The sequence below is a fragment of the Mustela lutreola genome, chromosome 11 (genome assembly GCF_030435805.1).
Source record: "Mustela lutreola isolate mMusLut2 chromosome 11, mMusLut2.pri, whole genome shotgun sequence".
NCBI classification, from domain to species: domain Eukaryota; kingdom Metazoa; phylum Chordata; class Mammalia; order Carnivora; family Mustelidae; genus Mustela; species Mustela lutreola.
In genome coordinates this window covers 14,283,891-14,310,772 of record NC_081300.1, presented here as the reverse complement: position 1 = coordinate 14,310,772, position 26,882 = coordinate 14,283,891, and the positions used below count along the sequence as shown (strand labels likewise).

The 26,882-nt window shown below is 44.3% G+C and overlaps 1 protein-coding gene across 3 annotated transcripts in view; it reads right to left on the bottom strand.

Moving 5' to 3' along the window:
* Positions 1-76: 76 nt before the first annotated feature.
* Positions 77-26,882, bottom strand: part of RNF152 (ring finger protein 152) — a 77,330-nt gene continuing 50,524 nt past the window's right edge. For 2 of the 3 annotated variants that reach the window (XM_059139418.1, XM_059139417.1), the window contains one exon: positions 77-7,953. In XM_059139418.1, the coding sequence (XP_058995401.1) occupies positions 7,193-7,804 (612 nt within the window). In that variant the 5' untranslated portion in view covers positions 7,805-7,953 and the 3' untranslated portion in view covers positions 77-7,192. The remainder of the gene's footprint in view (positions 7,954-26,882) is intronic. The other variant, XR_009345843.1, reaches the window with a different exon arrangement.

The window sequence follows — 26,882 nt, the reverse complement described above, 5'->3', positions numbered from 1 at the left end:
CATTTGCGCATTTTTTTTCCTTCATAGAGTGGGAAGAAAAAAAAACACACACACAAAAAACCAGCACGCAAGTCTATTTGAAATCGTTTTATGAATTTTAATCATAGCAAATGTGTTTTAACAGTAGTCATAAAATCAACATTACCACATATACAAAGGACAAGACACCAGTTTGGCATACAAAAATACCATATATTAAAATTGGGTTCATTGGAAAATCTCAAGACTTGCTAAGACACCATCTACACCAGAGAAAGCAAGCAAGAATGCTTTTAAGACATTCAGATTTATAAACAGCAGCTTGATATCCCACTTCCAAAGTCAATTATTTGGCAACATTTGAACAATATTTTCTACACAGCCCAGCAGCTCATTTATCTGTAGGGCAATTTGGCCCTTTAAAACAAAAGCTTCTAAAATAAATAATCTGCATAATTGTGAATGAAACATGTCAAGGACTTGAGTTAGCCTCTCAGCAGCATTAATCTAGCCATCTAAAACTGGAGTATTAGCTCTTGAGAGGGCCAGGGAGCCCACCAGTGGGGCTGGAAGACCGGCGGGAACAGTGCAGAGCGGCTGTGTGGCTTATGATGGGGGAGTCGGGACCCGTCCCAAGCTGCAAGCAGCCTCCCCACTTGCAATCGTCCATTGAGACAAACAGGACCAGGTGGTGGAATAAAGAAAATATAATGACAACCACCAGGATTGAAAACCAAAATACTCTTGGATGAGTCTTCCCAAGAGATCAACCTACTCAAGTCAGCCACAGACCCGGACAATGCATTCCACTGCTAAGAGGGTATTATTAGAGTTCGTGGCTAATGACCTAGCAACCAATTCTAGAACAGGCTCGGAGATTGTCTAGTGTGTGGACAACTCAGGGGTGGGGGTGGGGCAGCTTGGATCCTCTCACTGGCCCAGCCCACTCTGTCTTCAACTTAGACTCTGGAACTGAATTTGGTAGGCCAGCCTAGAATAACAAATTGTGCTTGTCTAAGTTATTCCTAGTCGTCCTTGGGTTTCTTTCTTCAGCTGGTTTCTACAAAGACTGACCTTCAGCTCTCACATCTTTTGTTCTCCAACCATGATCCCACTACAGATTTCTCTCCTTTTATGCAAGTATTTTCTGTCTTGAGCACATCTACCTATTGCTATAGACCCAAGGCCACGTCTCCACTGCTCCCACACAGGATCTGTCTCTCAGCCAGAAAAATCAGGCCAGGAGCTTCCTAAAGCACAGTGTACGACAGCACCTACTCTGTCCTCCCATCTAAACAGAGAAGACACAGATTGAGGTCGAGGGGACATCTTCCTCCTCTTTTTCCTCCTTCTTACACCGCATGGTCCTTTACCATCCTCACAGTCAATCATCTACTTCCAGATTCTCAAATGTCAAATTCAAAATGGAACATCCCTTTGGAAAACTAATTAGAATAACCCAGTAACTCACAGGGAGAATACAGAAAACCCTCACCCAGGCTATTAGCCCTGCACCCTGTGGTGATGAATTTAGAGCAGTGTTCTAGAAGAACAGGGACAACTCTAAGAGAGCACCCCCAGAAAAAACAAAAAAGACAATGCATGCTGATGCAGACTTTAAAAGACTCCTCTGTACTTTGCCCCAAATATTACTGATTGTCCCTATAAAAGATCATAATATGAATAGTATCAAAAACCTTAGACTAGAATAATAAAGTCCAGCTAACAAGATGAGTGTTTTCAAGCACCACTACATCATAAGGGAGATATACATAGTGGGATACCCCGGGCAGTGAGTCCTGAAAAAAAAAAAAATCCATTGGCCCAACTGTGCAAGGAAACTTGTGCAGAAAAATTGGAGCCACGCTGCATGAGTTCAGGAATAATGGTACTCCACCCCTGAGCCAAAAAACAAGCCATTTGAAAGACAAAAATTAAATGCCCCTCCTGCTTGTGTTCTTCAATCATCAATGGCTTTCCAATAAAATGTATAGAGGAGAACCCACCTCTTCATAGGTTTGAAGTCTCAAGGGTTTATTCATCTAGACATTCCCAAAGGTGGTTGGTTTGATATAATGTATGCAGCCTACAGCATTTGTTAAGAAATTAACATCTAAGTTCAACATTATATAACCCACAAATTGGAAAACATGACTAACAACATTTTTTTACTTGATTTTTTAAACTCCTGTTACAGCTAAGTCGTGTGTGTGTGTGTGTATATCTATATATGTCTATACCTGTATGTGCAAATATACACTATATATATATAAATATACACTATATATATATATATATATATATATATATATATATATATATATATATATATAGTGAATCATGTCAGGAAAAAATTCAATGGCTTTAATTTCCACTTATTTTTTAGAAATATTTCATGCTTAATAAAAATTTAACTGAGTTTAACTAAAATTTAACTAAAATTCACTGCTTTTGAGATAGATGAATACTTTCAACACAGCTACTGGATTTTCTTGATGACTCCATTCTTTTCTGGAGCTTCTGTTTTGGTTAAGGGTTACCTTCTATGTGATGTTTTCCTGGGAATGACGAAATGGTCACGATGACCAATCAACTAACTGGTGACACGTTTTGTGTGGGAACAAAATGCAGACTGACTGACAGTATCATTCTTTTAGGAGAAGATAGAAATTCAAACCTTTTTGATATCACTCCTCTCATACCAATATCCTCTGGGCTTCTAAATTCCTCTTAAGTCTGAAGACAAACTATCATTTTGGCAAAAAAAAAAAAAAATTAAATAATTTTAAGAGATAAGCTAAAAAGGTCATGCCCACTGACGAGTTCTCAAAAAAAAAAAATTATATTTTGCTAAAATTTTTTAAAATTTTGCTAAATTGAGGCAAATGCAATGTTCACATTACACTCAGAAACAATGAAAAGTAGACTAGCCAATTCTGACACCACACAGGATTTCAAATAAAGCAATGTGAACTCTTCAAATCAAAATCCAGACTAGAATAAATATCATACTATCAGGAAGAGTCTCATCTTTCTATGAAAATGTATCTCAAACTCAATTTTCTGCTTTCCTTTATTCACTTAAAAAGCAATTTTCGTAACTTTAATAACCTTTTAAATTCCCTGAACAATGTTTTTTAATGTTTAAAAAAAAAAAGCCTTTGTGCAAGGCTGCAAATTTGCAATTTGTTCAGTAATAAGAGATAAAAGGAAAAACCAAACAAGACTGCACGTGTCAAATCTCACTCTAAGAGCAGTACCTACGTTGTAGTCCAGCATCTGAAAATGGATCCTCATACCAAATACAACGACAAGCCAGCAGACTTCAAGGGCAAACAAAACCCCTCTCTGAACACCGCAAAACATGATTGCTCTTACATTTCACACCTTACTCATGCAATGATGAAGTCTGGGTAAGATGCTTGAAGTGAAGAGGAATTTCATTAGACTTTTTTTTTTTTTTTCTGTTTTTCTGTAACATTTACTTTTTGGCCCTAAGATCCTAAACACAGTTTCACAGTATAGGTCATGCATAGCTTGCAAGTCAAACGTTTTTACAGCTACTGTCTAACTATTTTTGGACAACAGATTTACATGCAGCTAATGATCCCAGACGAGGGGCTTCATAAAACACTCTTTATGCCTCACTGACCATTCTATGGCCCAAAGTATGTAAGTAATAACCCCAAAGGGTAATCAATGAATTTGAATCATCATACTTGAGATCATATATCTTTTAAGCCCAGAAAGGATTTTTTCTTTTTAAGCAACTGCATGTTACTAAACTGCAAACTGTTCTCTTTTCTCTTAGCCCTACTCTGTACTCCGTCAACACTCTCATGCTAGATCCCACTATGCAACCCTCCAGAATTACACGGTCCAATACAGTAGTAACCAGCCACAGGTGAGTGACTATGTTTAGATAACTTAAATAAAATACAAAATACATTCCTCAGTCATACTAACCCCACTTCAACTATCCACTAGCCAATGTGGCCAATAGCCACTATATTGGACCGCATAGGCCATAGAACACTTCCGTCACCAGAGAGAGATCTATTGAACAGAATAGCTCTAAGCTGCACCAGCACATGGGTTAACCTTCAAGGGACCTACTTTTAGGTCATGCTAAAGACTGAACTTAATTGCATTCTTAAAGAAAATACCTTTTACGCTTTCTAATCATAAAGTATGACTGAAACTGAGAACCAATTGGCCTTTTCGATCACAACTTGTGCCCCAGGTCACTGTACAAAAATTTCCCAAAGACAATGCTTTTTGATAGCATTCTTGGTTGGTTGTACTTAACATATGAAGTATTCTCTTGCTTATGTCAAGATCATTAATAAAGATGAAAATTCATGCTTCTTAAAGTTTACTATTTACACAACGCTCATTGTCCTTTACATAAGGGTGGGGGGAACCAATGGTTGGCAATTTAAAAAATCCAAATCACATCATTTTTTATTAAATGTCTATACTCATCCTTAACTCAATCGTCCTTTCGTTTCCCAGAGAGGTAGATGCTAACTAAAACGGATATATATATATATATATTTAAAACAACAACAACAACAACAACAAACTAAAGCACTATTGAGTGAGTAAAGGGTATTTATTCACCCTCCAAAAGATCAGAGCCCAACAGAGACATCAACAGGCCTCGGAAAGAGCAGAGAATAACGCAGTTCTTGTCTCCATTTTGCTGCAGAATTACAAAGGGCCACACACCTCTGTGGGCCTCCATGGACTCATGCACAAAAGGAAGCCATCAGAGGCTGCTCTCAGCTCTGACTTTCTGTGCTTTCAGTTGTGATTTTTTTCCCACTGATGTGCAACTGTGAATTCCGGGTGATTGTGTCCCTGGACTTTTGTCACATGGGGTAGATGAGTTGTTAGTGTCGTGGGGAAATGCCAGAAGAGGCCAGAGCGATGGGATGCCAACTAACATGAAAACATCAAGTGTACAAAAATTCTATCTGCAGGCTGAGCTATGATGCACAGAAACACGCGCACACACGTGTGCACAACTGCACACTTTGACAGGCAATACACAAGTAACTCCAGGCAGAATCCATTGAAACAGTATTTCTTAGGTCAAGAAGACGCACACACAGAATTCTGATTTGGGTGTTATTGTTACCTTAAATTGTAAAGTCAATAATCTATCACAGGGCTGATTAATTTGGCACTGCTTCACTGCAGCTCTAGCGTGGGACTGTTTTTAAGTTACGTGGACATTTTTACTCTACAGCTTTGCACTAAGAAACACAGGGTGCTCTACCGCCACACATTAGTGTCTATATAAAACCTAATTAACACGCAGGACTCTAGTTCATACTACACTACAGGGCCAGTCATTTCATACTGAACATAGACAGACGTAGATATCGTTCACAAAAGCAACTCAAATATGGCCTGGCTGAAAACTGCAAGGGTCAAGCCCGTTTGAAATGTAGCATTCTTAATGCAACATTTTCCGTGTTTTTTTTTTTTTTTTTCCTTTCCTCCAAGAGGTATAGAAATTAGGTCAGACATGCATCACGGCAGCCTGGCAGAGTTTGAGAAATCGACACTAACCCAACAGTGTATTATGTTACGTAATAGAGGATAGTATTTAGTTAATAGGATACCTAAATTATTAAATACCAAATAAATCCTAGATTATTTGTTGTATAATGCCCAATAGCTTAGACAATAAAATGGCATTTTAACCTAATTTCTACTTTGAGCTTTCAAATACACTTGCTCCATGAATTCCATAAAAGAAATTAGAAGAGAACCGTAAAGCTGATGGCTATTTCTGAATGCACACACATCCAGACACAGGAAATTACCACTTCCACACCAGCAGATCTTTCTTCACCAGCATCCGCAGATCACTATACTTTTAAGAATATTCGAGAATTTATGATGAACTGATCCACTTTAGATTGGGAATGTGAGTCGTTAGTTTACCTTGTCACTTTTCTCAATAAAAACATATTTTGAAATACAAGACATTTTCTCACTTGTACCAACAAGAGGAAATTGGAATCCTAAATGGTTTAAACTCTGACGGAATGACATCGTTCAAAAAGCAATCATGGCCTGTCTATTAAAATGTCAGTCCAGGTTCGCCATCGATGAACAATACTCATATCTATCATGATACCTCCAAACCCCGAGCCAAGACAGCGTCTTCTGTCACTTTCCATCTATGCCTCACAGAGTACAAGACTTGGATATGCAGGAGTAGCAAATGTTGGAAGTGATGCGTGCGCGACACTTCCCTGGGAGGGTCCTGGGTCCTGGCGCTCGAGAGGTGGCCACAGAGTCAGACCCTGGACTCATTCAGGCCCACAAAGTCTTACTCCTGGGATTCTTCTGAAAAGATTCAAAACCTGAGGTAAATCAAATGACACACATACACGCCCACACAAATAACACAATATTTACATTTAAAATTCTTACTTCGTGAGATGGCTTGAGAAAAATTGGCATATAGGGTTCCTGTGGGATTAGGCATTTCTCATTATTACTCAGTTTATTGCTCTCCTGTTGGGCTTTCAGTTTAATAAACACGTAGCAAGCTCTAATTACAAGGGAAGAAAAATGGAGGTACAGAACAAAACACAACACACTGGAAACACTTGTTCGGACACTTTCTTCCAAAAAAAAAAAGACCATCCACTTCACTTATTTTAATTTAGGTGCCATTCAAAAAGTATAAAAAGCCTTAGCAACTAAATGAAGACTGGATTTCCATTAAAAAGGGGAAAGGAACCAGCACTGCACAGTCGTCGCTGAATTTTTAGGGGGGATTCTCAGGTTTAATTCTATTTGTATACATAAGCATCTTTGTTTTAATCTACCACATTTAGAGAAGATCACATTGTACGCACTTGCACAGTTTAACGTCTAAGTAGAATACATCTATCTCGTAACAGGATTCTGACAAATCATAAATCACAGTCCATTTAATAAATGATTATGGGGATGCATGCAATCGTCTTCAAAGCTGTTGCCACCAACGCTCAATGATTTGCCCGGTATCTTGCTGAGACCTCGCGTCTGCCCTTCGCGTCTGTCTCCGGTTAATCAAGTGGCAGCCCAGAGGCCAGCGCTGGCACCCAATGATCAGCGTCGCCCCCCATCTTCTCGCTGCGATCCCATCACCAACACCTGCTCAACCCCGAGTTGGCACCCACGAGAGACTCCCCTGCCACGCTGTTCAGCCACAGGAGATCACAGTGAAGCGCTTCGAAATGCAAGACATGTTGTGCAGCACGATGCCCAGCAGGAAGACGAGGACGCAGGCCACCAGGATCACAGTGCACACCCCGGACCAGGTGGAGCTTTTGGCCACGCCCCGCCGGTCGGGCTCTTCCTCCACCGCCTCCTGGGGCACCCCGCCCTGCAGAGGCTGCTGTTCCGCGGGGATGGTCACCACGGTGACCGGCTTCTGCTGGCTCCCCGGCAGCAGGCGGCAGCCCATGTCTCCGGGCAGCAGCGCTCGCTCCTTGGAGATGGGCAGGGGCAGCATGTAGCACCCATTGCTGGGAAGTTTGATGAACACTGGGGTGTGCTCAGACGCATGCGGGATGGCGATGACCGCCAGGACCTCGGGGTCGTCGGGGAGCTGCGACACGGAGAAGCCCGGGGGCAGCTTGGTGACGCCCCGGCACCAGGGGCACCTCACGTCCTTCTGGCTCGTCCTCATCTGCTGGAGGCACACTGAGCAGCAGGTGTGTTTGCAGTCCAGCAACTTGGGCCTTCGCCGGGGGCTGTAGTAATTGAAACAGATCTGACATTCCAGCAAGGAATCCTGGGAGAGCGTCTCCATCGCGCCTCTGGGAAGCAGGAAGGCCAAGGCCAAGGGGAAAGAGCTTGTTCTCAGGGGCACGCACTTCCACGCCTTCCTTCTTGGCTTTCCAAAGTCGTGAGGGGATCAGGGAGCTCACAGGCACGGAGCATACTTGAGTGTGTTCATTTCTGAAGAAGACAAAAAAATGCAGAAAAGTTAATTATTTCAAACAAGCTGAGGTGTCAGCACACCAGCCAGGGTTCAAAAAGTCTTGACACTGGGTCAAAACATAAAAATTTCCCACTGGGGAGAGATTACAGGAGTCCCACTTGTAATGCCCAGTGGAAGATAAAGGAGTTGTCTCAGGCGGCTTCTTCCGGTAAATACCTTGCTCATTTCTAAAGGGAATGCTTTCATGGGGGTACACATGCCCCATATTTCATAAAGAGGGAGTCTTGATTATATTTTGTATATCTTGGTGGACCCTGGCTTGTTCTTCTAAAATACACCGGAGAAATTCTCTTGCTTCAAATAACTTTGTATCATCTCCTAAAAGTAAATTTCTTTCCTTCAACCCGCTGGTCGTCTTCTCCTGACTCGACTTACCCTCCTGCAAGTGTTCACTGCCAACTTCCCAAATCTAGGGAGTCCATGTAACTTATTTGCTCAATTCCTCTCTCAAAGGAAATTAAAACAGTGTTGCCAAATATCTGGGGATCCCTCCCCCCCCCCCCCACCAACCAAATCATTGAAATAAAGTAATGCTTGTCATTCGGTTTCAAAAGAGACAAAAGCTCAAAACAACAGCAACAATGGCCAGCCACAGCAATGATCCTTCAGGCAGCAGGGGTCACAAAGGCACACCTAGTATTTTCCATCCGTTACTTTAATTGCAATACTATTTAGGCTCGCACCCAGGAACAGGACTGCAAGCAAGTACTATTAACTCACCAGTCGTAACCAAGTATTGTCTACAAGAGGTTGCCAAAGAAGACTGGCAGGCAGCCCCCACCATAAAACGAAAACAGTGTAAGCCTTCTGGTACTGACTGAGAGGAAGCAGAAAGACTTAGTTCAACTTAACTGGGGTCTGAGGAAACCCCTAAGGCTCCAGTGTTGTAGTGAAGGCTGCTAATTCTATTTCCTATTGAAAGTGTCCAAATTACCGGTCTCTGGATGGAGTCACAATGGCTCTGGAAAGAACGACCCAACCACTATTGTAGAAAAAAATCACCAGTCCTTGAACCTCACCCACTCCCAGGGCCGGGAGCTAATAACAGGGAAAAGTTCCAGCACACGTTTCTTAAAAAGCAAACCTCTTTTTTCTAACTTCCCTTGTGAAATCAAGAATGTACTCCTTGCCAATGATATGATTTGTTAGAAATCAGAATTAGAAATGGAGGAAATTTTTAAAGCAAAATATAATCACTGGTGAAAATAACAACAATAGCCCAAACCAGCAACATACCGTGAAACATTTTCGATGTAGTAAGAGTGCCTCGATTAAATTACTGAAAGTCAAACAGAATAATAGAGCATTCAGAAAGTTCATATCATAATCAACTGCTTATCTATCCACTAATTCAAGAAATGTTTATTGAATAATTGAAATCTGCTAAGGGTAGAACTCAAATATTCTTGATGAAAAAACATTATCGGGTGATGGAGGTATTAATTAGCTAGATGGGGGGGGGCAGGGGGTCCTTTCACAATGTCCATATAGCAAATCACCACCACGCACACCTTCAATGTCTTACAGTTTTGTCAGTTATACCTCAATAAAACTGAAAAAAAAAACTGAAAAAAGTAAAAATTAAAGCTATCTGTAGAGCATCTATCAGGCACAAAGCACAATGCTTTGGGCATATAGATGAAACTGATCCAAATCCTACTCTTAAGCAATTTGGTTGGGTAAGAAAGAAAACATGAATAGCTTTTCGCTTCCCATTCATTTATTCATTCAGATTCTTATTGACCATCTCCACGTGTCAAGCATTATGGTATTTGTTTTTGTCCCTTGTAACCAAGACCTTGTCACTGCCAGTAAGAAACTCCCAGCCTAGCAGTAACCAGTTATGTGTGTGAACAGCTGTAATACAAACACAGAGGGAAACGTGCCGGACAAGGGCAGGAGGAACCAGGGAAGGCTCAACGGAAGATCTGGATTATGGAGAGAATTTGGACATATAAAAGCAGGGGGCAGATCATTTTCAGGTTCAAAAATCAGTGTGAGCCAAGGAAAGAGCATGAGCAGCTGCAGAATTATTTCTAGGCTCTACCTGTGGCACTGGCTGGAGGATTTTTTTTTTTCCCCTAATATGAGAGTAACTTGAAAATCCCCCCTCTAAGAATTTTATAGTTTTAGCTTTGATGTTTAGGTCTTTGAAAAAGATGCCTTTTAGTTTTTTATGATTTTATTTCTCAGTAATGTCTACAACCAACGTGGGGCTCAAACTTACAACCCTGAGATCAAGAGTCTCAGGCTCTACCAACTGAGCCGGCCAAGGTGCCCCCAGATGCCTTTTACAGAAATGAGATTCTTGGAGAATTTGCAAGCAGCCTCCCACTGGCCCAGCCTGAGAGCGCATTCCTGCAGGGAGGGGAGAGGGGAGTATGGCCAGGCACAGACCACACACTGTGGACAGCCTTGAGTGCCAAGGATGTGGGGCTTTCTGGTGGGCGATGGGAAAACACCAGAGAGGTTAGGAGTATGAGAATGAGGGGGCGCCTGGGTGGCTCAGTGGGTTAAGCATCTGCCCTCAGCTCAGGTCATGATCCGGGGGACCTGGGATTGAGCCCCACGTGGGGCTGTCTGCTCAGCGGGGAGTCTGTTTCTCCCTCTTCCACTGCTCCTTCCCATCTCCATCCCCCACTCATTCTCTCTAATAAATAAATAAAATCTTTTAAAAAAAGAGAGTATAAGAATGATTCATTAGGTAATCATACTCGGGGTAGATTGGAAAGACCTGCTGGGAAGCTAGTATAATATTAGACAAGAGGGAACGAGTCGTTGAAGGAACGATGGGCAATTAGGCTGAAGAGATGAGACGTGCCAAGCGGTAGTCGAGAAGTCGAGTGGGATCCGGCGGTGATTACAATGTGGCTGTGTGGCAGGGAGAAGGCACAGGTGAAGTCTGGAGAGGAGGGTGGCATCAGTAAGAGAAATAGGGATCCCGACAGAACCACAGTGGGTTCTGCTTGGGCCACCTTCCAGTTGAGGTGCTGGGAAGAGATACGAAACAAGTTATTCAGGAAGACAGGAAAGAGTCGGGAAAAAAGCTGAAGATGTGGGGATGATAGTCTAGAGAAGAGTCAGGCATGGACCTGGAGACTCAGGGGAGGGCCACCGAAAAGAGCTATCAGCCAGAGACAAAAGAAGAGAGAGACACCCTCGGGGAACACACAGCTCCTTCTGACGGAAAGGATGAATGGGGACAGAGGTAGAAGGAAAGCCATCATCTCCCAGCCTGCATCCCTGGGGGAAAAAAAAAAGAAGAAGAAGAAAAAAGAAGAAGAAGAAGAAGAAGAAAAAAGAGCCTGAGCAGCATGAGGGTATGGAGAGAGAACCTTGGGCTTTGGTGACCAGGAGGTCCTTGGTATTTTTAAGAGTGTCTTCAGTGGAGTATTGGGGGATGACGGAGTCGGCAGGGATGCTGGAATGGGAGCCCCGGAGTCCCTTTTGAGGTAGCGTGAGGCAAAGGGGCAGGCCAGTAGCTGAGAGGGCGAAGAATCACTTTGATTTGAGAACACAGAAATCTGAGCGAAGAGAAGCAGAGGAGGCAGGCGTGCTCCAAGCCACAGGGTCTGTGCGGTGCTGCCCAACGCCGTGACCGCCTGCGACAGGTGCAGGCGAAGGGAGCACATGAGCTCAGACAGGGGAAAGCTGCCGGACTGCAGTGGGCAAAGCGGAATGCAAATCCCCTGTGAGCCAGCACTTAGGGTAGAACCTTCTCATTTCAGACCCCAAGTATGGAATTTATTCTTTCCTGAAATACAAAAGCAAAACACAGGGTTTGCTGGCGAATCTTGGCAAATGCTCCTCTCTGTCCTTAGCATTAAAGCCTAGGGACAGAGATAAGGCCCGGTGACAGACCACAGGGAAATGGGAATGTGCGTGGGTGGGAAGGACTGACTGCTTGGAGCTTTGGTGGCAGAAATGACCAAACTGGGGAGGGGACAAGAAAAAGCACAGATTCCTGCAATTTTACGAATTTGGAGACAGCTTTCTTTAACAACGGCGCTCGGGACCACCACCTTCCAGATACATGGAGCTGGGACAAAAAAACTGTTTCTTGATACCAGTCCAGAAACAGTGACCACGAAATTATCAATGTTCCTTCCTAACAAAACAGAAAAAAGAAACCCTTCCTGCCTTCCATGTCCTTGACCTTACTTTCATATAAAAAATGTGGGAATCCGTTTAGCGGAGGAGGAAGAACAAGGGCTTTGGCCTCAATGAACCTTGGGTCCAGTCCTTGCTCTGTCACCACCAGCTGTGACAGTAGAGTGAGTCATTGAACCTCTGGAAGCCTGATTCTTTACCGGCTAAAGAGGAAAACAGAGTTGTAGCTGAATCAGGTAAAAGGCTCAGGGAGCACTGGTGCATCCCTCTCCCTCCCTCCTGACCGCAGACTCCTTCCAGTGCTGTGCGCCATCTGCCCAGAGAGCTCTTCCTGGCTCTCAGAGAACCGCCATTTTGAACAGCTTGAGAGGAAGAACACACGGGTTCTCCTTGGCCCTGCCCCAAGGCCTGACACACCATCGTTTTTCAACAAAACCAACATGCAATTTTATTCATGATTTTATGTTCCAAGTAATGCTCACTTAATTGGCGTTGTGCTCCTTTAAAACTGGATTATACTACTCAATTTCCAACTCTATCCAAGTAAGCCTAGGCCCTAGGGTAAAGGCTGACCACCAAAGCAGAATGGGGAAATAGTTCCTATCTTCCATGCTCAGCCACTCAAGGCATCCTGTGACAGCATCTCTCATCTCTCCGAGGACGTGCTCTGTGTGACGCCAGCTTGTACTGCATTCCAGCTTATTTTCCGCAGCATAATTAGTAATGATGATGATTAGTTAGGTAAAGAGAAGAAAATTTATGAGCCTATGGACCAAAGCTAATGATGAATCATCCCTTTTTCCTTCCTTCGGAACCTGGAAAGGTGTGTGTCAACCATAAAAGAAAGGGAATGCAAACAAAGCCGACGTAAGCTGGGAAGTAAACTCGAGTGCCTGGTCGAATGCATCAAACATGAAGCACACACAGGTGAGAGCCTCAGGAACCAGAGTCTGAGGTTCTTTCCTTACCAGAGCAAGATACAGCAGTCAAGTAAGACACTCGTTACATTTAGGAGGAAAGGGCACTTGGAACGCATACAAACAAATGTATTCTGAAACATAATGGGACAATTTATTTTTGAAAGAATCTGAAGATCAAAACCAGATCACAAGAAGAGGAAGAGCCCCTAAAGGAGGACATTCTCAAAATAATTATGGCTTATAATAAGAGAACTAATTTTCAAATGTATTTTCCTAAGACAGCACTTAGTTTCATAAATGATGTCAACAGTACAGCATACAGATAAAAGGCCCTGAATAATCACTGAACGCAGTACTAACGCATGCTTTGGTTTAAAATGCCTTTCTTAAAAAAAAATATTTATTTGACAGCAAGTGAGCAAGTGGGACGGGGGGTTAGCAGGGGGTAGAGAAAAGAGAGAGAGGGATAGAAGCAGACTCCCCACTGAGCCTAGAGCCCAATGCAGGGCTCGACCTCACAACCCTGAGATCAAAACCTGAGTGGACGGGGCGCCTGGGTGGGTTAAAGCCTCTGCCTTCGGCTCAGGTCATGATCCCGGGGTCCTGGCATTGAGCTCTCTGCTCAGCAGGGAGCCTCCTTCCTCCTCTCTCTCTCTGCCTGCCTCTCTGCCTACTTGTGATCTCTGTCTGTCAAATAAATAAATAAAATCTTTAAAAAACAAACAAACAAAAAACCTGAGTGGGGACCAGACATTGGGCACTCAACCGATGGTGGCACCCAGGTACCCCTAAAATGCTCTTCTTGGTTTCTTGGTTTCGGCTCAGGTTGTGAGTCTGCTCGAGATTTTCTCCCCCCACCCCTTTTCCTTTGGCCCCATGCTTACGCACCCTCTCTCTCTCTCACAGTATCTCTCAAATAAATAAATAAAATATTTTTTTTTAAAACATGGATTGAGATTTGTGTAACTACAGGGAAGCATGTTGGGGGATGGGGTGGAAATGCCAAACACTAAAGTGTTGTGTATGTTGTTGTTTGGGAGTAGTGGCATTTGATGTTCTTCAACACTTGATAAATTTTCCCCAAAATAAAAGTTCCCCTTTTTAAAACACTATATACTTTCAAACACCGTGATAAAAGGTTTGGGCATGATAAAGCGTCACTATGAATTTAGTGGTGGTAAAACAGCACAGGCCTCCAATACTGAATCTGCACAGTCCCAGGTGCTTTTAGAAGTCGAGGCATAGGAGGATAAAAAAAAAGTGGAGGAAATAAATAATCCAGAATGTTGTACTCTGCTTAGACTCTTGCGACCCTCCATACATCCTGATTTGGATCTGTGGCTGTGACCTTCATTGGGAAGCCTCCCCTCAAAAACTGGTGTGGACCGAGAGTGACTACATCTGGTTGACCCTGGCTGACCTTGAACTATTCCACCCGATGGTCTCCATCAGAACCTTCAATTCAATGGTCCTGGTGAGAATCATCTCGAAGTCAGAGATGACACTGGACACTATCCTGCTTTTCTTCCTGTCTGGAAATAGCTCCTCCTTCTGATGCCGGCCATTTGTTACTTCATTCTTCAAGAAAAAGTAAATATTTGAAATGGGATTAAATGAAATCATTACAATTCCATGTAATGTGGCATTTCAGCTGGTAACACCCCTTCGTATACTGGATCTCAGCAAACACTCTGGTAAGTGGCAAGAATGGGAATGGCCTGGCAGTGACTGACGTGTCGCTGACGTCTGGTCCTCTGGCAGCAGAGAGCAATTCTTTCAGGACACAATTGCCTGATGGATGCAGAGTCCCACTGGTCTAACTACACTCGCTCTGATTTAATGGAGAAGTCAGTGGATTCTAGGACTCTGACAAATATTAAATGAGAATTCCATCGGCCCAAACTCTAATATTTATATTGTTTCCTCCCATGAGCATCTGTGGTTTGCTGTATTTAACGATGTCAAGACTCTAGAAAGTGAAAACTCTCATTCATTGTCTTGGATGACCTGAGGATGCAGCAGGGAATGGTGACCCGGTCTAGAGGCAGAGTGGCCTTGGTGGCAGGGGCAGACCCGGTGAGACAGAGAGATCGTGGCTAAACAGGCAGAGGGCAGCAGACCAGCCAGCCAGAAGGCCATGATCAGACCCAGGGATCTGCACACGACCAGACGACTGGCCCTGCCAGCACTGCCCATTGGGACAACCACAGTCCCGATGGACTGGGCCAGAGGACAGGGGCCAACTCTGTTACTCTGAAAATTTGACTAACCAAGCAGGGGAAGCTGAACCAAGGTCTTCAGAGATGTTATTTATACAGGAGCATTTCATTTACTCAGAAGCATTTAAGTCGAGTTACAAAGAAGATAAACAAATTTGATGCCCCCACCCCTGCCAGTTCGGCAATGCATATTTAAAATCCAAGTATATTGGAATCAAGACATTTTTAGGAATTAAAGCCGAATTTCAAAGTAGCCATGACTGACAATAACCACTGGTTTTTGTAGGTTTGCTTCTTCTAATAGCTATCAAACCATCACTACTGTTAGGGGTCAGGAAAGGAGGATCTTAGCTCTAATTCTGCCCTAATAAACCTTCAGCAAGTCACCTCTCTGTGAGCTGTGTGGGGTCCTCACCTATGAGGACACTGTATTAGATGATCCCCTAACGTACCTTCTAGCAAACATAGTTCTACTACATGAACAAAGTGCTGGCTTTCAGTGACAGAGCTGCCAGGCTATTTGTTCTGTGCTTATGATACCTGCCAGATCATCTGTTAGTATCATGTTAATGATCTCACAAGAATGTACATCTATGTGAGAGAGCGGGCAGTTCAATAAATGGGAGGCAACTTACATTAGAAATTTCTTCCTTTGTGCCTCTGGTTCAACAAATGAATTTAGGTAGAGCTAAAGGGCTAAAAGAAATAGCCACAACTCTGATTTACAGCAACAATCCAAAGAATAACTATCTTATGTCTAATCAATAACCTTCTTAGATCAAGGAAGATATTGCTATTACTCAAACTTATTACCATGTGAAGGTGGTCCAGACTTTTCCTTGAAAAGTCACCTGCACAGCCGCCCACCTCACACAGAGGATATTATTGGCATAAATCAGATACTTTGTTTCACCTTCACTTGCTCTGATCACCAGTAATGGTGAAGAAAAAGTTGCAGATGCTCATAAAAGCAGGAAGAGGTATAAAGGACTGTCAGGGGATCCCCAGGCTCCCTGGAGAGGAGGGATAATAAAAGATGCCATCAGACAGACAGACAGACAGGTAGAACAAAGGGAAAATGATCAATTACCCCAAATCCTAGAATTCTGAGTACAGCCAAAGGAAATGACAAGTCAGACATCTAAGTAGAGCCAAAGAAATGAAAAACAAACAAAAATCCTAATCCTTCCCAATGGCTGGACATCTACTAAGGGAAAACATTCGGTAGGTAAACAAGTATTTATTGGGAACCCATCATGTGCCAAGCTTTATCCAAGACACCGAGACACTACGGCCAACTAGTGCCTTTGCCCTCAAGGAGCCTAGACGTGCACTTGAGGGAGGAGCTATGGAAAGAGAACCAAGGGGAGGGAGGGGGCGGCCAGTCAGAGCACTGAAAGGAGGTGCTTCTTCAATCGATCATGCACAGGACTCAAGCAGAAATACCAAGCAAAGAGCTATCACTTCCTGTTAGAACCAGAAAGGTTAGAGCCAGCTGCCAGCGGGCTCACTGTTCTTCCTGCTCCGGTGACACTGGGGAACAGGAAAGTCAAAGGGAAGGACACTGACATTTCCCTTTGTGATTAAGCACCACGTTAGATCCATGTGGGCATCACCCCAGACAGCAAGGTGGGCTCTGAGCTGTAAGAGCTATAAGCCTCAAGAGAAGCCAGAGTTTAAATTTGAGGGGGGATCTCAAGGTCGTCTAAGTTTGAGGGGGGAATCTCAAGGTCATCTAAAGACAGCACAGTGCCAGCGAAGCACATTAGGTCATCGCTGGGGAGAAGGGTCTGAGGGCTTGAAGTCGTGCATTAAGGACCCCGAGGCTCTAAGTAAGCAAGCTCCCGGGAGGGCAAAGGCCCCTCTCTGCCGCGGGTCCCCACTGCCCCTGCTCTTCACGTGCGGGGTGCGGGGGGACACTGAAGACCCCAGATAGACTCGCTATGTATCCATGTGCATTTCCAGAATAGGAACCACACAGCTGCCTTTCCCACCAACCCCAGCACAAACAGAAACCTTCAGGCAATTTGTTTTTTTAACTTTTTCCCATTGTGTTTTGTCTGTGTCAGAGACCCTCCGACTTTCTTCCGTAAAGAGGCAGATATGAATTTCAGGCTCTGCGGGTCAAACAGGCTCGTTCACACACTCAACTCTGTAAAGTGTGAAAGGAGTCACGGACAGCAGACAAAGAACAGTGCCTTTACAAAGACAGGCCTAGGATTGGAGTTGCGCAACAGGCTATCATGTGCTGACCCCAGATGGCCACCATTTCCCCTGCCCTTAATCCCCTAAATTCAATGCGTTACTCTGGAGACACCCATCCCCACATCTGCTTCTTGCTCTATCATCAGTTATGTCACCTGGTATCTTTCTGTCAAGTTCCAGAAGACAAAATACTTTCATAGTTATTTGGGGAGATAAGAGAGTATCAGCTTTATAGTTGCAACACCTTTTTAAATGACTGTTTTCAGAAAACAGGAAGAGAGGTGAGCAAGGACATTGACAATGACCATCATACCTGACCCACTAACTGCAAGACCATTCGTGAGAACACAGGTAGGGTTCCAGACTTCTTTCCACTTAGAAATATGGATCTATTACTTGGACCAAATGGCAATAACTCTAGAATTTATCATGATCACCCCAGATTAAAGACAACCCCTAATTTGATGGAACCTCACAGGGACACAGTGGTAATGCCGCCTGACTGCCCGAACTTTGGATACAATCCTATGTTCACCTCCACAATTATGGCAAGCCAGGAAGTAGCTGAACCAATTTAGATCTGGCCAGGTTAATCTCAGCTTTAAAGACCTTATTTATTTATCTGACAGAGATCACAAACAGGCAGAGAGGCAGGCAGAGAGAGGAGGAAGCAGACTCCCCGCCGTGCAGAGAGCCTGATGCAGGACTCAGTCCCAGGACCCTGGGACCATGACCTGAGCCGAAGGCAGATGCTTTAACCTGCTGAGCCACCCAGGCATCCCTAATCTCAGCTATATGTTGCTATCTCATGGTACTTCACCGCTATGAAGAAGGGACACTTGGGTACATTCCCCAAACACATGGAGAAGTTCTTCAAAGTGCCACAGAACACGGATGAAGATGAGAACGCCATTAATCTGAGACACCCTGAGGCTAGAAGGAGCGGCAGGACAGGAAAGTCTTAACTCAACTTTATTTATTTTTTAAAGATTCATTTATTTATTTGAGAGAGAGAGAGAGAGAGAGAGAGAGCAGGGGGGTAGGGGGTGGGCAGAGGGAGAAAGAGAATCTGAACCTCTGCACTAAGCACAAGCCTAACACGGGGCTCGATCTCATGACCCTGAGATCATGATCTGAGCCGAAACCAAGAGTCAGACACTTAACTGACTGAGCTACCCAGGCACCCCTTGGCTCAGTTGAAAAAAAAAAAAAAAATCTAAATATTAAGACTCACCTACTTTTACACATTTAAAAAATACATATATTTCTTAAGATTTCCTCAGATTACCCAGAAAACATTCTAAATTAAACATCTGAAAAGAACAGCACATTAAAAACCTGGTGGGTTTTATGGATATCTCTTTAAATAAATCTATTCAGAAGCCAGTCATAAGATTATTTTCTTTGAGCAGGGAGTATTTATTGCCGCAATCTCTCTACCTAGCATCAATTTCGATGATTCATGGCATAAGTTAAGTCTCAAACTGAAGTTACTAAGCTCCCTAAAGGCACCAGTACTAAACTAAACCCAGGAAGCGCCGTGGGCCGGGGGGGTGCGCAGGGAGTCAGCTGTCAGTCTGCTTGTTACACTTCTACTTTTTCTGACATCCAGCTGGAGTGACTCAATGAGACTTGACTTTCCATTTAGGCAGGGCAAGAAGAAAAAAAGCAACCCCCCTCCCCCAAACTGGAGATGGAACCGTGATACAACCAAAAGCCATCAACCATGAGTCCGTCTTCCCTAACCTCACAAGAAATCCAAAAGACTTCTCCTTTGCTTTCTTATGTTTGTTTTTAAGTCAACTCAGAAGTAATATTTGACAACAAAATGTACCTACTTTAAACAGAGTTCAATGAGTTTTGACAAATACACACAGCTGTGTAACCACTATGCCAATCAAGCTATTTCCATCACCCCACAAGGTCCCTTTGGGCCACATCCAGTCCCTCCTCCCTCTCTGTCCCCGGCTCCAATCTAGCTCTGAATCTGTAGCTTGTCTGTGGGTATAGATTTAGGGCAAGTAGCAATATTCTTTTTTTTTTTTTTAAGATTTTATTTATTTATTTGACAGACAGAGATCACAAGTAGGCAGAGAGGCAGGCAGAGAGAGAGGGGGAAGCAGGCTCCCTGCTGAGCAGAGAGCCCGATGTGGGGCTCGATCCCAGGACCCTGAGATCACGACCTGAGCCAAAGACAGAGGCCCCAACCCACTGAGCCACCCAGGCGTCCCAAGTGGCAATATTCTGAGTGTACTTTCAGATGATCTAGGAGCATCTTCTGGGGAATAAAGTGTTGAACCAATTTCATATTCATATTCCCAGAGAAGACCACAGAGTAACAAAGAGTACTCTGAATGCATTCATTCAAATACGGACAGAGTACAAGGCACTATCCTGGGTTTGGGGGATCCAAAGAGAAAAAGATGGGCCCCTCCTTGCAAAGATAACAACGTGATGTGGTCTGGGCTTAATGCAGGCTATCGGACAGCAATGGAAGAAGAGACACCTGGTCTACCTAGGGAAGCCTGGCACGATTTTTCAGGAAAAGGTGGCACTTTAACCTCAAGGATGAGGCCACAGCGTAAGTAAAGGCACAGAGCCCCAGACTGCGCAGTACCAGTGGTATGGGCAGGGCTCTGAACCCATGGCCTCCAGCAGTACTCACGTGTGTCTGTCAGCACCTACCTCAAGGCTGTGCAGACTTCAATGGGTTAGAACACACGTCAAACTCTCAGACCGGTGCCTGAGTCCCGGCCGGCTCTTCCTGGTATTATCACTACCTGATGAGGAAGGAAAGGGAAGGCCTGCCGGAGCCTGACGACGGCGGAAGGCAGTGGGGTCTGAGCAGCATTAACGAATCCATCAATTAAGCACAGCCTTCCCCCTGCGCTCTGAGCTCAGCGGAAAGGCAGACAAAGAAACAGGTGGGGGTTCAAATGTAGCCTTGGCTCCAGGGTTCTAAAGCAAGACAGGAGGAAGTCCCCAAAGCCAAAATGGCACTTCCCTGGTCCTCGCACTGAGGGTCCAAGGAACCCAATAGCTGTCCCTGCCAGCTGGGAAAGGTCAGGTCACTAGGTGGCAGTAGAAACAGGGGGGCAAAACATGCCCCCCACGGAGGGCAAATAAGTCATCGAGTGAGGAAGGAAGGAGAAGAGCAGGAGGAAGGAAAGAGGGAGCAGGAAGGAGCAGAGGAGGAAGGAAAGAAAGCAAGACAGAGCAGAGCCCATCCCCCTCCTCTTCGCAACTCCTCTTCAAGGGGCACTGAGGAAGGCCCAGCCCTTCCCCTAGTTCTCAGGGTTTGGATTTTGTCCTGTGCGTGGCAGGGCTGCTGAAGCTTCACTGGGGAGTGTATCACAATCATAACCACATGATCTTTTTTTCCCCTTTTTAACCATTTTGAAGTCCACAATTCAGTGGCATGAAGCACACTCCTAACGTCGGGTAAGCATCATCACTACTTCCAGAAACAACGTCTTCATACCCAACAGGAACTCTTGTAGGGCCAATGGCAGGCTGCCCCAAGGGGGGCCACTCTGACATGAAGAGTATTTTGAGTTAAAAGCAATCTAAACCCAGCAGATTCAGCAAAAGCTCTTCACCTCCCCTTCCACTGCTCGTCTGTACCAGGAAGAGAGGTATTCACGGAAATTTCTCTTTATCTAAGAAATGTATCCACGTAACAGGGCCACCTTCGCTTTACAGACCTCTCCTCTCACCTCCCCGCTAATGGGCTTTCTCCCCTTTGTGTCAGCAGACCCCACCCCTCTCCTCAGCTCACAGAAGCCCCATGGTGCCTCACTGTCTTTGGGATTTCATGTCTGTGTGGATTCTCCATATGTATGAAACTACATTTGATTTTCTCCTGTTCAACTGTCTCTTGTCGATTTGATTCTCAGGCCAGCCAGAAGGACCTCGAAGGGCAGAGGAATTTCTTCCTCCCCGACACTTGGTACTCCTCAAGAATGTAACTCCCCACAGTCCCTGGCAACCTCTCTTCCGCTTTTGTTTCTCAAGGAATCTGCCTATTCTAGGTGCCTCATATAAGTGGAACCATCTATTTGTCCTTTTGTGTCCCCATGGGGCTCCCTGCTCAGCGGAGAATCTGCTTTTCCCCCCTCCACCCTTCTCCCAAGTCACACTTGCTTACATATGTGTATGCTCTCTCTCTCAGATAAATAAACATCTTTTAAAAAAATAAATAAAATGCTAGTGTCCATCTTGAGTGCATAGAGATCAGGTATTAAGGCTCAAGCCTGTCAACTCCACTAGCTTCCGGCACCCAAAATAAATTTCTCCCTTTCTCTTTTCCAACTCTCATCTCCTGAGTTACCAGCTTCTCTTACAAGTTTATCCAAATTTGTTTGGCAACAGTGTTGGCCAACCCAGCCAGAAGCTACATTTTGATTGGTCCGGCCCACTTGGGTTCCCCTGGACGGAGTGGTTGGCCACTACAGTGCCCAGGCTCTTGCATGTGGCTCCCGGGTTAGTGACTATAACAGACTGTTTGGTAACGTGACAGAGGAGGAAAAGACTCCCATGGTTCTGGTTCAGACAATCGAATGGAGGTCAGATTTCTGAGGAAGGCTGCTTACTGAAAGGCAGCACAGTGTCTGGAGGTTACGGAGATGGACAATATGCTCTGAATCTTTAAGTTTCCTAACTGCTCAAGTTCTGACTTCCACGTGAAACTTGGATAACCACTGTGGAACTAGCATTACCAAATACTTTTGTTTATATGACATTATATTTCACCAAGTCAATTATTAGACAACAAAGAAATGGATATTTTCATTACTGGGTCCTCCAGGAAAAAAAAAAAAAAGAGAAGAGACTATGAACCACAAATGTCTAAGTTCACAGAGATTAAACCTTAGCAGTGTTCAAATTCTTCTCATCTCTAAAAAAGCACAGTGTAAAATATTTGTAAGCGGTTCTGTGGTGCCAGGCTAGAGCTGTTTATTAGGACATCCCATTGTCAAATAAGGCTCAAAGCTATCTTTTGCCATGTAAATTCCTCTCTCTCTACCCTGGCTCTGGTTACCAACTAAATGGGAAGAAATGCTCAGATTCACCACCTCTCCCTTTGTGGCTCATTCAGCCCCCCCCACACACACAAATAGATACATCTTTACAGAATAATAAAGCCTGCCAAGTCCAGTAGAGAGTATACAGTAGGTGCTCGTCTATAGTAACACCCAGATGAGAGAGCCTGTCTTCCTCTCATTGTCGTATTACTTCCATAATAAGAATAAGAATATTCAACTTCACACGGAGGCCCAAACTGAAATGTGAGGTTATGGATTATCCTGATTTTTATATCCAAGACCACACACAAAGTATTTAAGCTTCAAGAATAAAAAAATTAAGCAGTTTTGGACATCACGCTCTCCCTCTACTCTCACCAAGTACCCTTAGAGGGGAAAAAAAAAATTGTAAAATAAGCCTATTTAATCTTTCAATTAACTTATTGAGTTTCAGCTTTCCTATCCTTTGTGAAAAAATTTCTCGTAAATTCTCTTTCTCAGAAGAGTCACAAAATATATCTAAAAGCAGTAAGTTAATATTTTCTTGTATTAACCCAATTCTACTTTTGAATTTAAAATGCAGAGATGCAGCAATAATAGGAGTAAAACAACAGATACAGATTTAAATGAAAATAAATGTCTCACAAACCGTTAGCTGATGTAGGTCATGAGAATCAGATTACATTGGTTTATTGAGACAGCCAGTCTATTTTGGAAAATAACTCTCTAATGCTGTCAAGTTACTGAGCAACTTAAAATAAAACAAGGTCGAATTTAACCTACACTGAAAGGAGGGAAGAAGTGGCCAAGCCTCACATAAATTGCAACCTAAGGTGATGGACAGGGCAGACCCCGCCCCATCTCCCACCCTCCTCCGCAGCCACACTTCAGTTCCACTGCTGCCCTTCCCTAGGACTGTCGCAATCCCTCCGTGTCCCCATCAATGGAATATCAATGAGACCACAGAACCACAGACTCACACACAAATACAATTTCCTGAGGAAGTGATTCTAGAGCTAACATCAGTGAACACGAGGGCCCTCTGTTTGTCTCATCGCTGTGTTTTTCTTTAGCTGATGGGAGGCATTCTAAGGCTTTCAAGGCCAAAGGGACTCTGCATTTTTTAAATGCCATCTATCCCTGAAGCTGGATTATAATAAGCAGATAAAGAGACAGAAACATCATGACAACAATTTGAAGAGATTTTTCTTTCTGTCCATCAAGCCAGGTTAGGGCAATAAATATATCACCCAGGGTTCCCCATGATGGCTACTTTCATAACCTGGACTGCCATTTGCATTTTAAAAAAACCATCCACAAGATAAAATATGAAATACATGGGCACTACAACTCCAAGACGCCAATACACACCTTCTTTATTCCACAAATCGGCAAGTCATCATTCCTGCCATCAGCCCTCCAGTGAATTACTCTCGCCAAACACTGGAGCAAATGATGGGAGCGACCCCTTGGTTACTTAGTCAAGTACTTGTCAAGCCCTGGCTTGAACTCCACCCTCCAGCTGCTTGGGGTCACTCGCACTTCTATAACAGCAGCGTGCCTCTCTTAGAGCCTCTAAACTTCTATACACACATCCTTTTGGCTTAGCGGCAGTTCCCCTTTTTGGTCTGGAAACGTTATGTCTAGCAGCAACTCTAAGAAACCATCTCTTACTCTTCCAGCTGGGTAAGGTGCTACACTTACACTCTCATATTCTGTTTACTTGCATCTCCCCCATTGGAAAGGGTTCCCTCAGGGCAGGAACCTACACACCCCCTGTGTTTGACCAACCAAGGGGTTGGATGGATTCCTGTTTACCGGCATCTCCCCCTTTCCCCAGCATGAATATAGTGCAGAATGGCCTCCGCACTGAGGACAGGGATCTGGCCTGCCTTCTGTTCTTTCCTTAATGACTGCCGTTCAGGAAGGGCTCCACAAATGCTTGTAGACTGAAAACTAACTGAAATTGAGCCATTTCTAAAAAATTAAGGACATACGGTCACCAGGATTGCAGGCAATTCAGAAATCATGAACAGGGTAAGACTCACGCTTTAACAGTATGCTTGTTATTTACCTCTTCCTAGAATGGTACGCTAAAGGAAGGAGTTACTGGATAGGAAAATAAACTCAGATGTTAAGCTAGTATTTTTTTTTTTAAGATTTTATTTATTATTTGACGGAGAGACACAGTGAGAGAGGGAACACAAGCCGGGGTAGTGGGAGACAGAGAAGCAGGCTTCCTGCCCAGCAGAGAGCCCAATGTGGGGCTTGATCCCAGGACTCTGGGATCATGACCCAAGCAGAAGGCAGCGGCTTAACGACTGAGCCACCCAGGAGCCCCTAAACTAGTATTTCTACAAAATACTTTGAATCCATGCCTCATCATGTCCACTGAAGCCAGTGTCTGGGTGTGGGGTCCTGACGTAAACACCTGCAAAAACGTCCCTGGGGGATGGTCATATCCAGTGAGGTCTGCCAGCTGCTGCCAATTCCTCACTCTCAGAATGGGCTCCAACATCTACCCCACAACAGGCTCCCTCACACACTGCTCTTGGGAGAACAGGACAGCCGGAGGGGGAGGAGTCGTTATTTAATAAACCTACGTGTGATTTACCTGTCCACCTGGTAATTCCACTTCTAAGTATTCACTCTGAAAACATACCCCCATGCACCCCAAAATATTCACAAGGTAATTCATTTCACCATTATTTTCAACAGCCAGATGCTGGGGAAAAAGGAAATTTAAATTTCCATTCACAGAAGCTAATTGGTTTCTAGCCACCAGCGGAGTAGTAGGGAACGTGGCAGACAGAAGAATGAGGAAGATGCTATGAACTGCTCCGCAGTGACAGCCTGGTGGTACCAAGTGGGTGGGGGGGGCAAGGTGGAAGAAAGAAGGGGAGTAAGAAGATAAATTTGTTTATTTTTACGAAAAGAGAGAACAAACCAATTCATGTCACAATGGTCGCAAGTGCGGGAGTGGGCGGGAACGGAGAGGAAGGGCGAGATGAGGCTGAGGGCTCTCCCACTGCATCTTTAGACGCCTGCGACTCTGAGTCATGTATACAGTGCACTTATTCAAAACCTGAATTAATCAAAAAGGATGAACAAAATCAAATCCTAAAATTAAATGTATACACAGAAACAACTGAACTGAGCTCAGGTGGACAACATAACCACCATAACATATCAACATAATCGGGGCGGGGCGGTGCAGAAGGACGAGAAGAATGAGGGGAAGGGGGAGGGGGAGAGAGTTCTTTTTTTTTTAAGATTTTGTTTATTTATTTGCCAAAGAGAGCACGAGAGAGCGAGCACAGGCAGGTAGAGTGGCAGCAGAGGCAGAGGGAGAAGCAGGCTCCCTGCCGAGCAAGAAGCCTGATGTGGACTAGATCCCAGGACACTGGGATCATGACCTGAGCCGAAGGCAGCCACTCAACCCACTGAGCCACCCAGGTGTCCTGAGAGTTCTTTTTTAATGAAGACTCCCACATATATATGAAAAATGAGAGATTAAATTTTTTAAACCACCATTTTGCCACTTCCAGTGTAGTGTCCGACTTAGCTGAAGATCATCCATAAATGCCAAAATCCCTGGGTGAAAGGTTGCTGGAAGACAGCACAGCGTATTTACTCCCCTCGGAGATCAGCTCACAGGCTGCTTATTAAATGGTGAAGACAAAAATCGTCTCTACGATGGTAAGATCTGGCAGGCGTCACCTTAACCAAAGCTCCAACTCAGCAGGTGTCACTTAACCAAAGCTCCAACTCAGCACCTCCCAATAATGGCACAGGCTGATGTCACGTGCTTCCCGCAATGGCGCACGGAAGAACACGACTTTGCCTGTGAGGTGCCCTGCCAACGGGTTCATTTGAATTTAATCACAAGGAACAAGATGTGAAGGACTTTTATGAGCTCCTCAAAGCCGGCAATGTCACGGAGAGGAAATCAAAAGCAAGGAGACCGTCCTAGATTACAAGACTAAGAAGATGCGTCAACCACGTTGGGATCCATGGCTGGGTGTGGGGGAGGGGGGCTCTCTACAGTGATAAAAAACATTTTAAAATATGGACTGTGTATTAGGTACTATTACTGAATTAATGGTGAATTTCTTGGGTGTAATGATGGGATTCTGAGGGAGAAAGTCCCTGTTCTTGGGAGATACATGCGGGAAGTATTCTGCGAGTAAAGCGTCATGATGCCCCCAAACGAGGTGAAGTGTAAAATTCATCTCCATTCCACCTGTTGAGTTACTCCTTCTGTTTCTGAGACTTCAGGTGAGAGAAAGCTAAACGCAGCCAAAGCAAGCCTCTCACACTTCCTGAAAAGCTGCCAATCACCCCTCAAAGATGTATGAGGGTCTACAAAAACAAAGCTTCCTGACTATTAGGGGCTGAACTGTGCTCC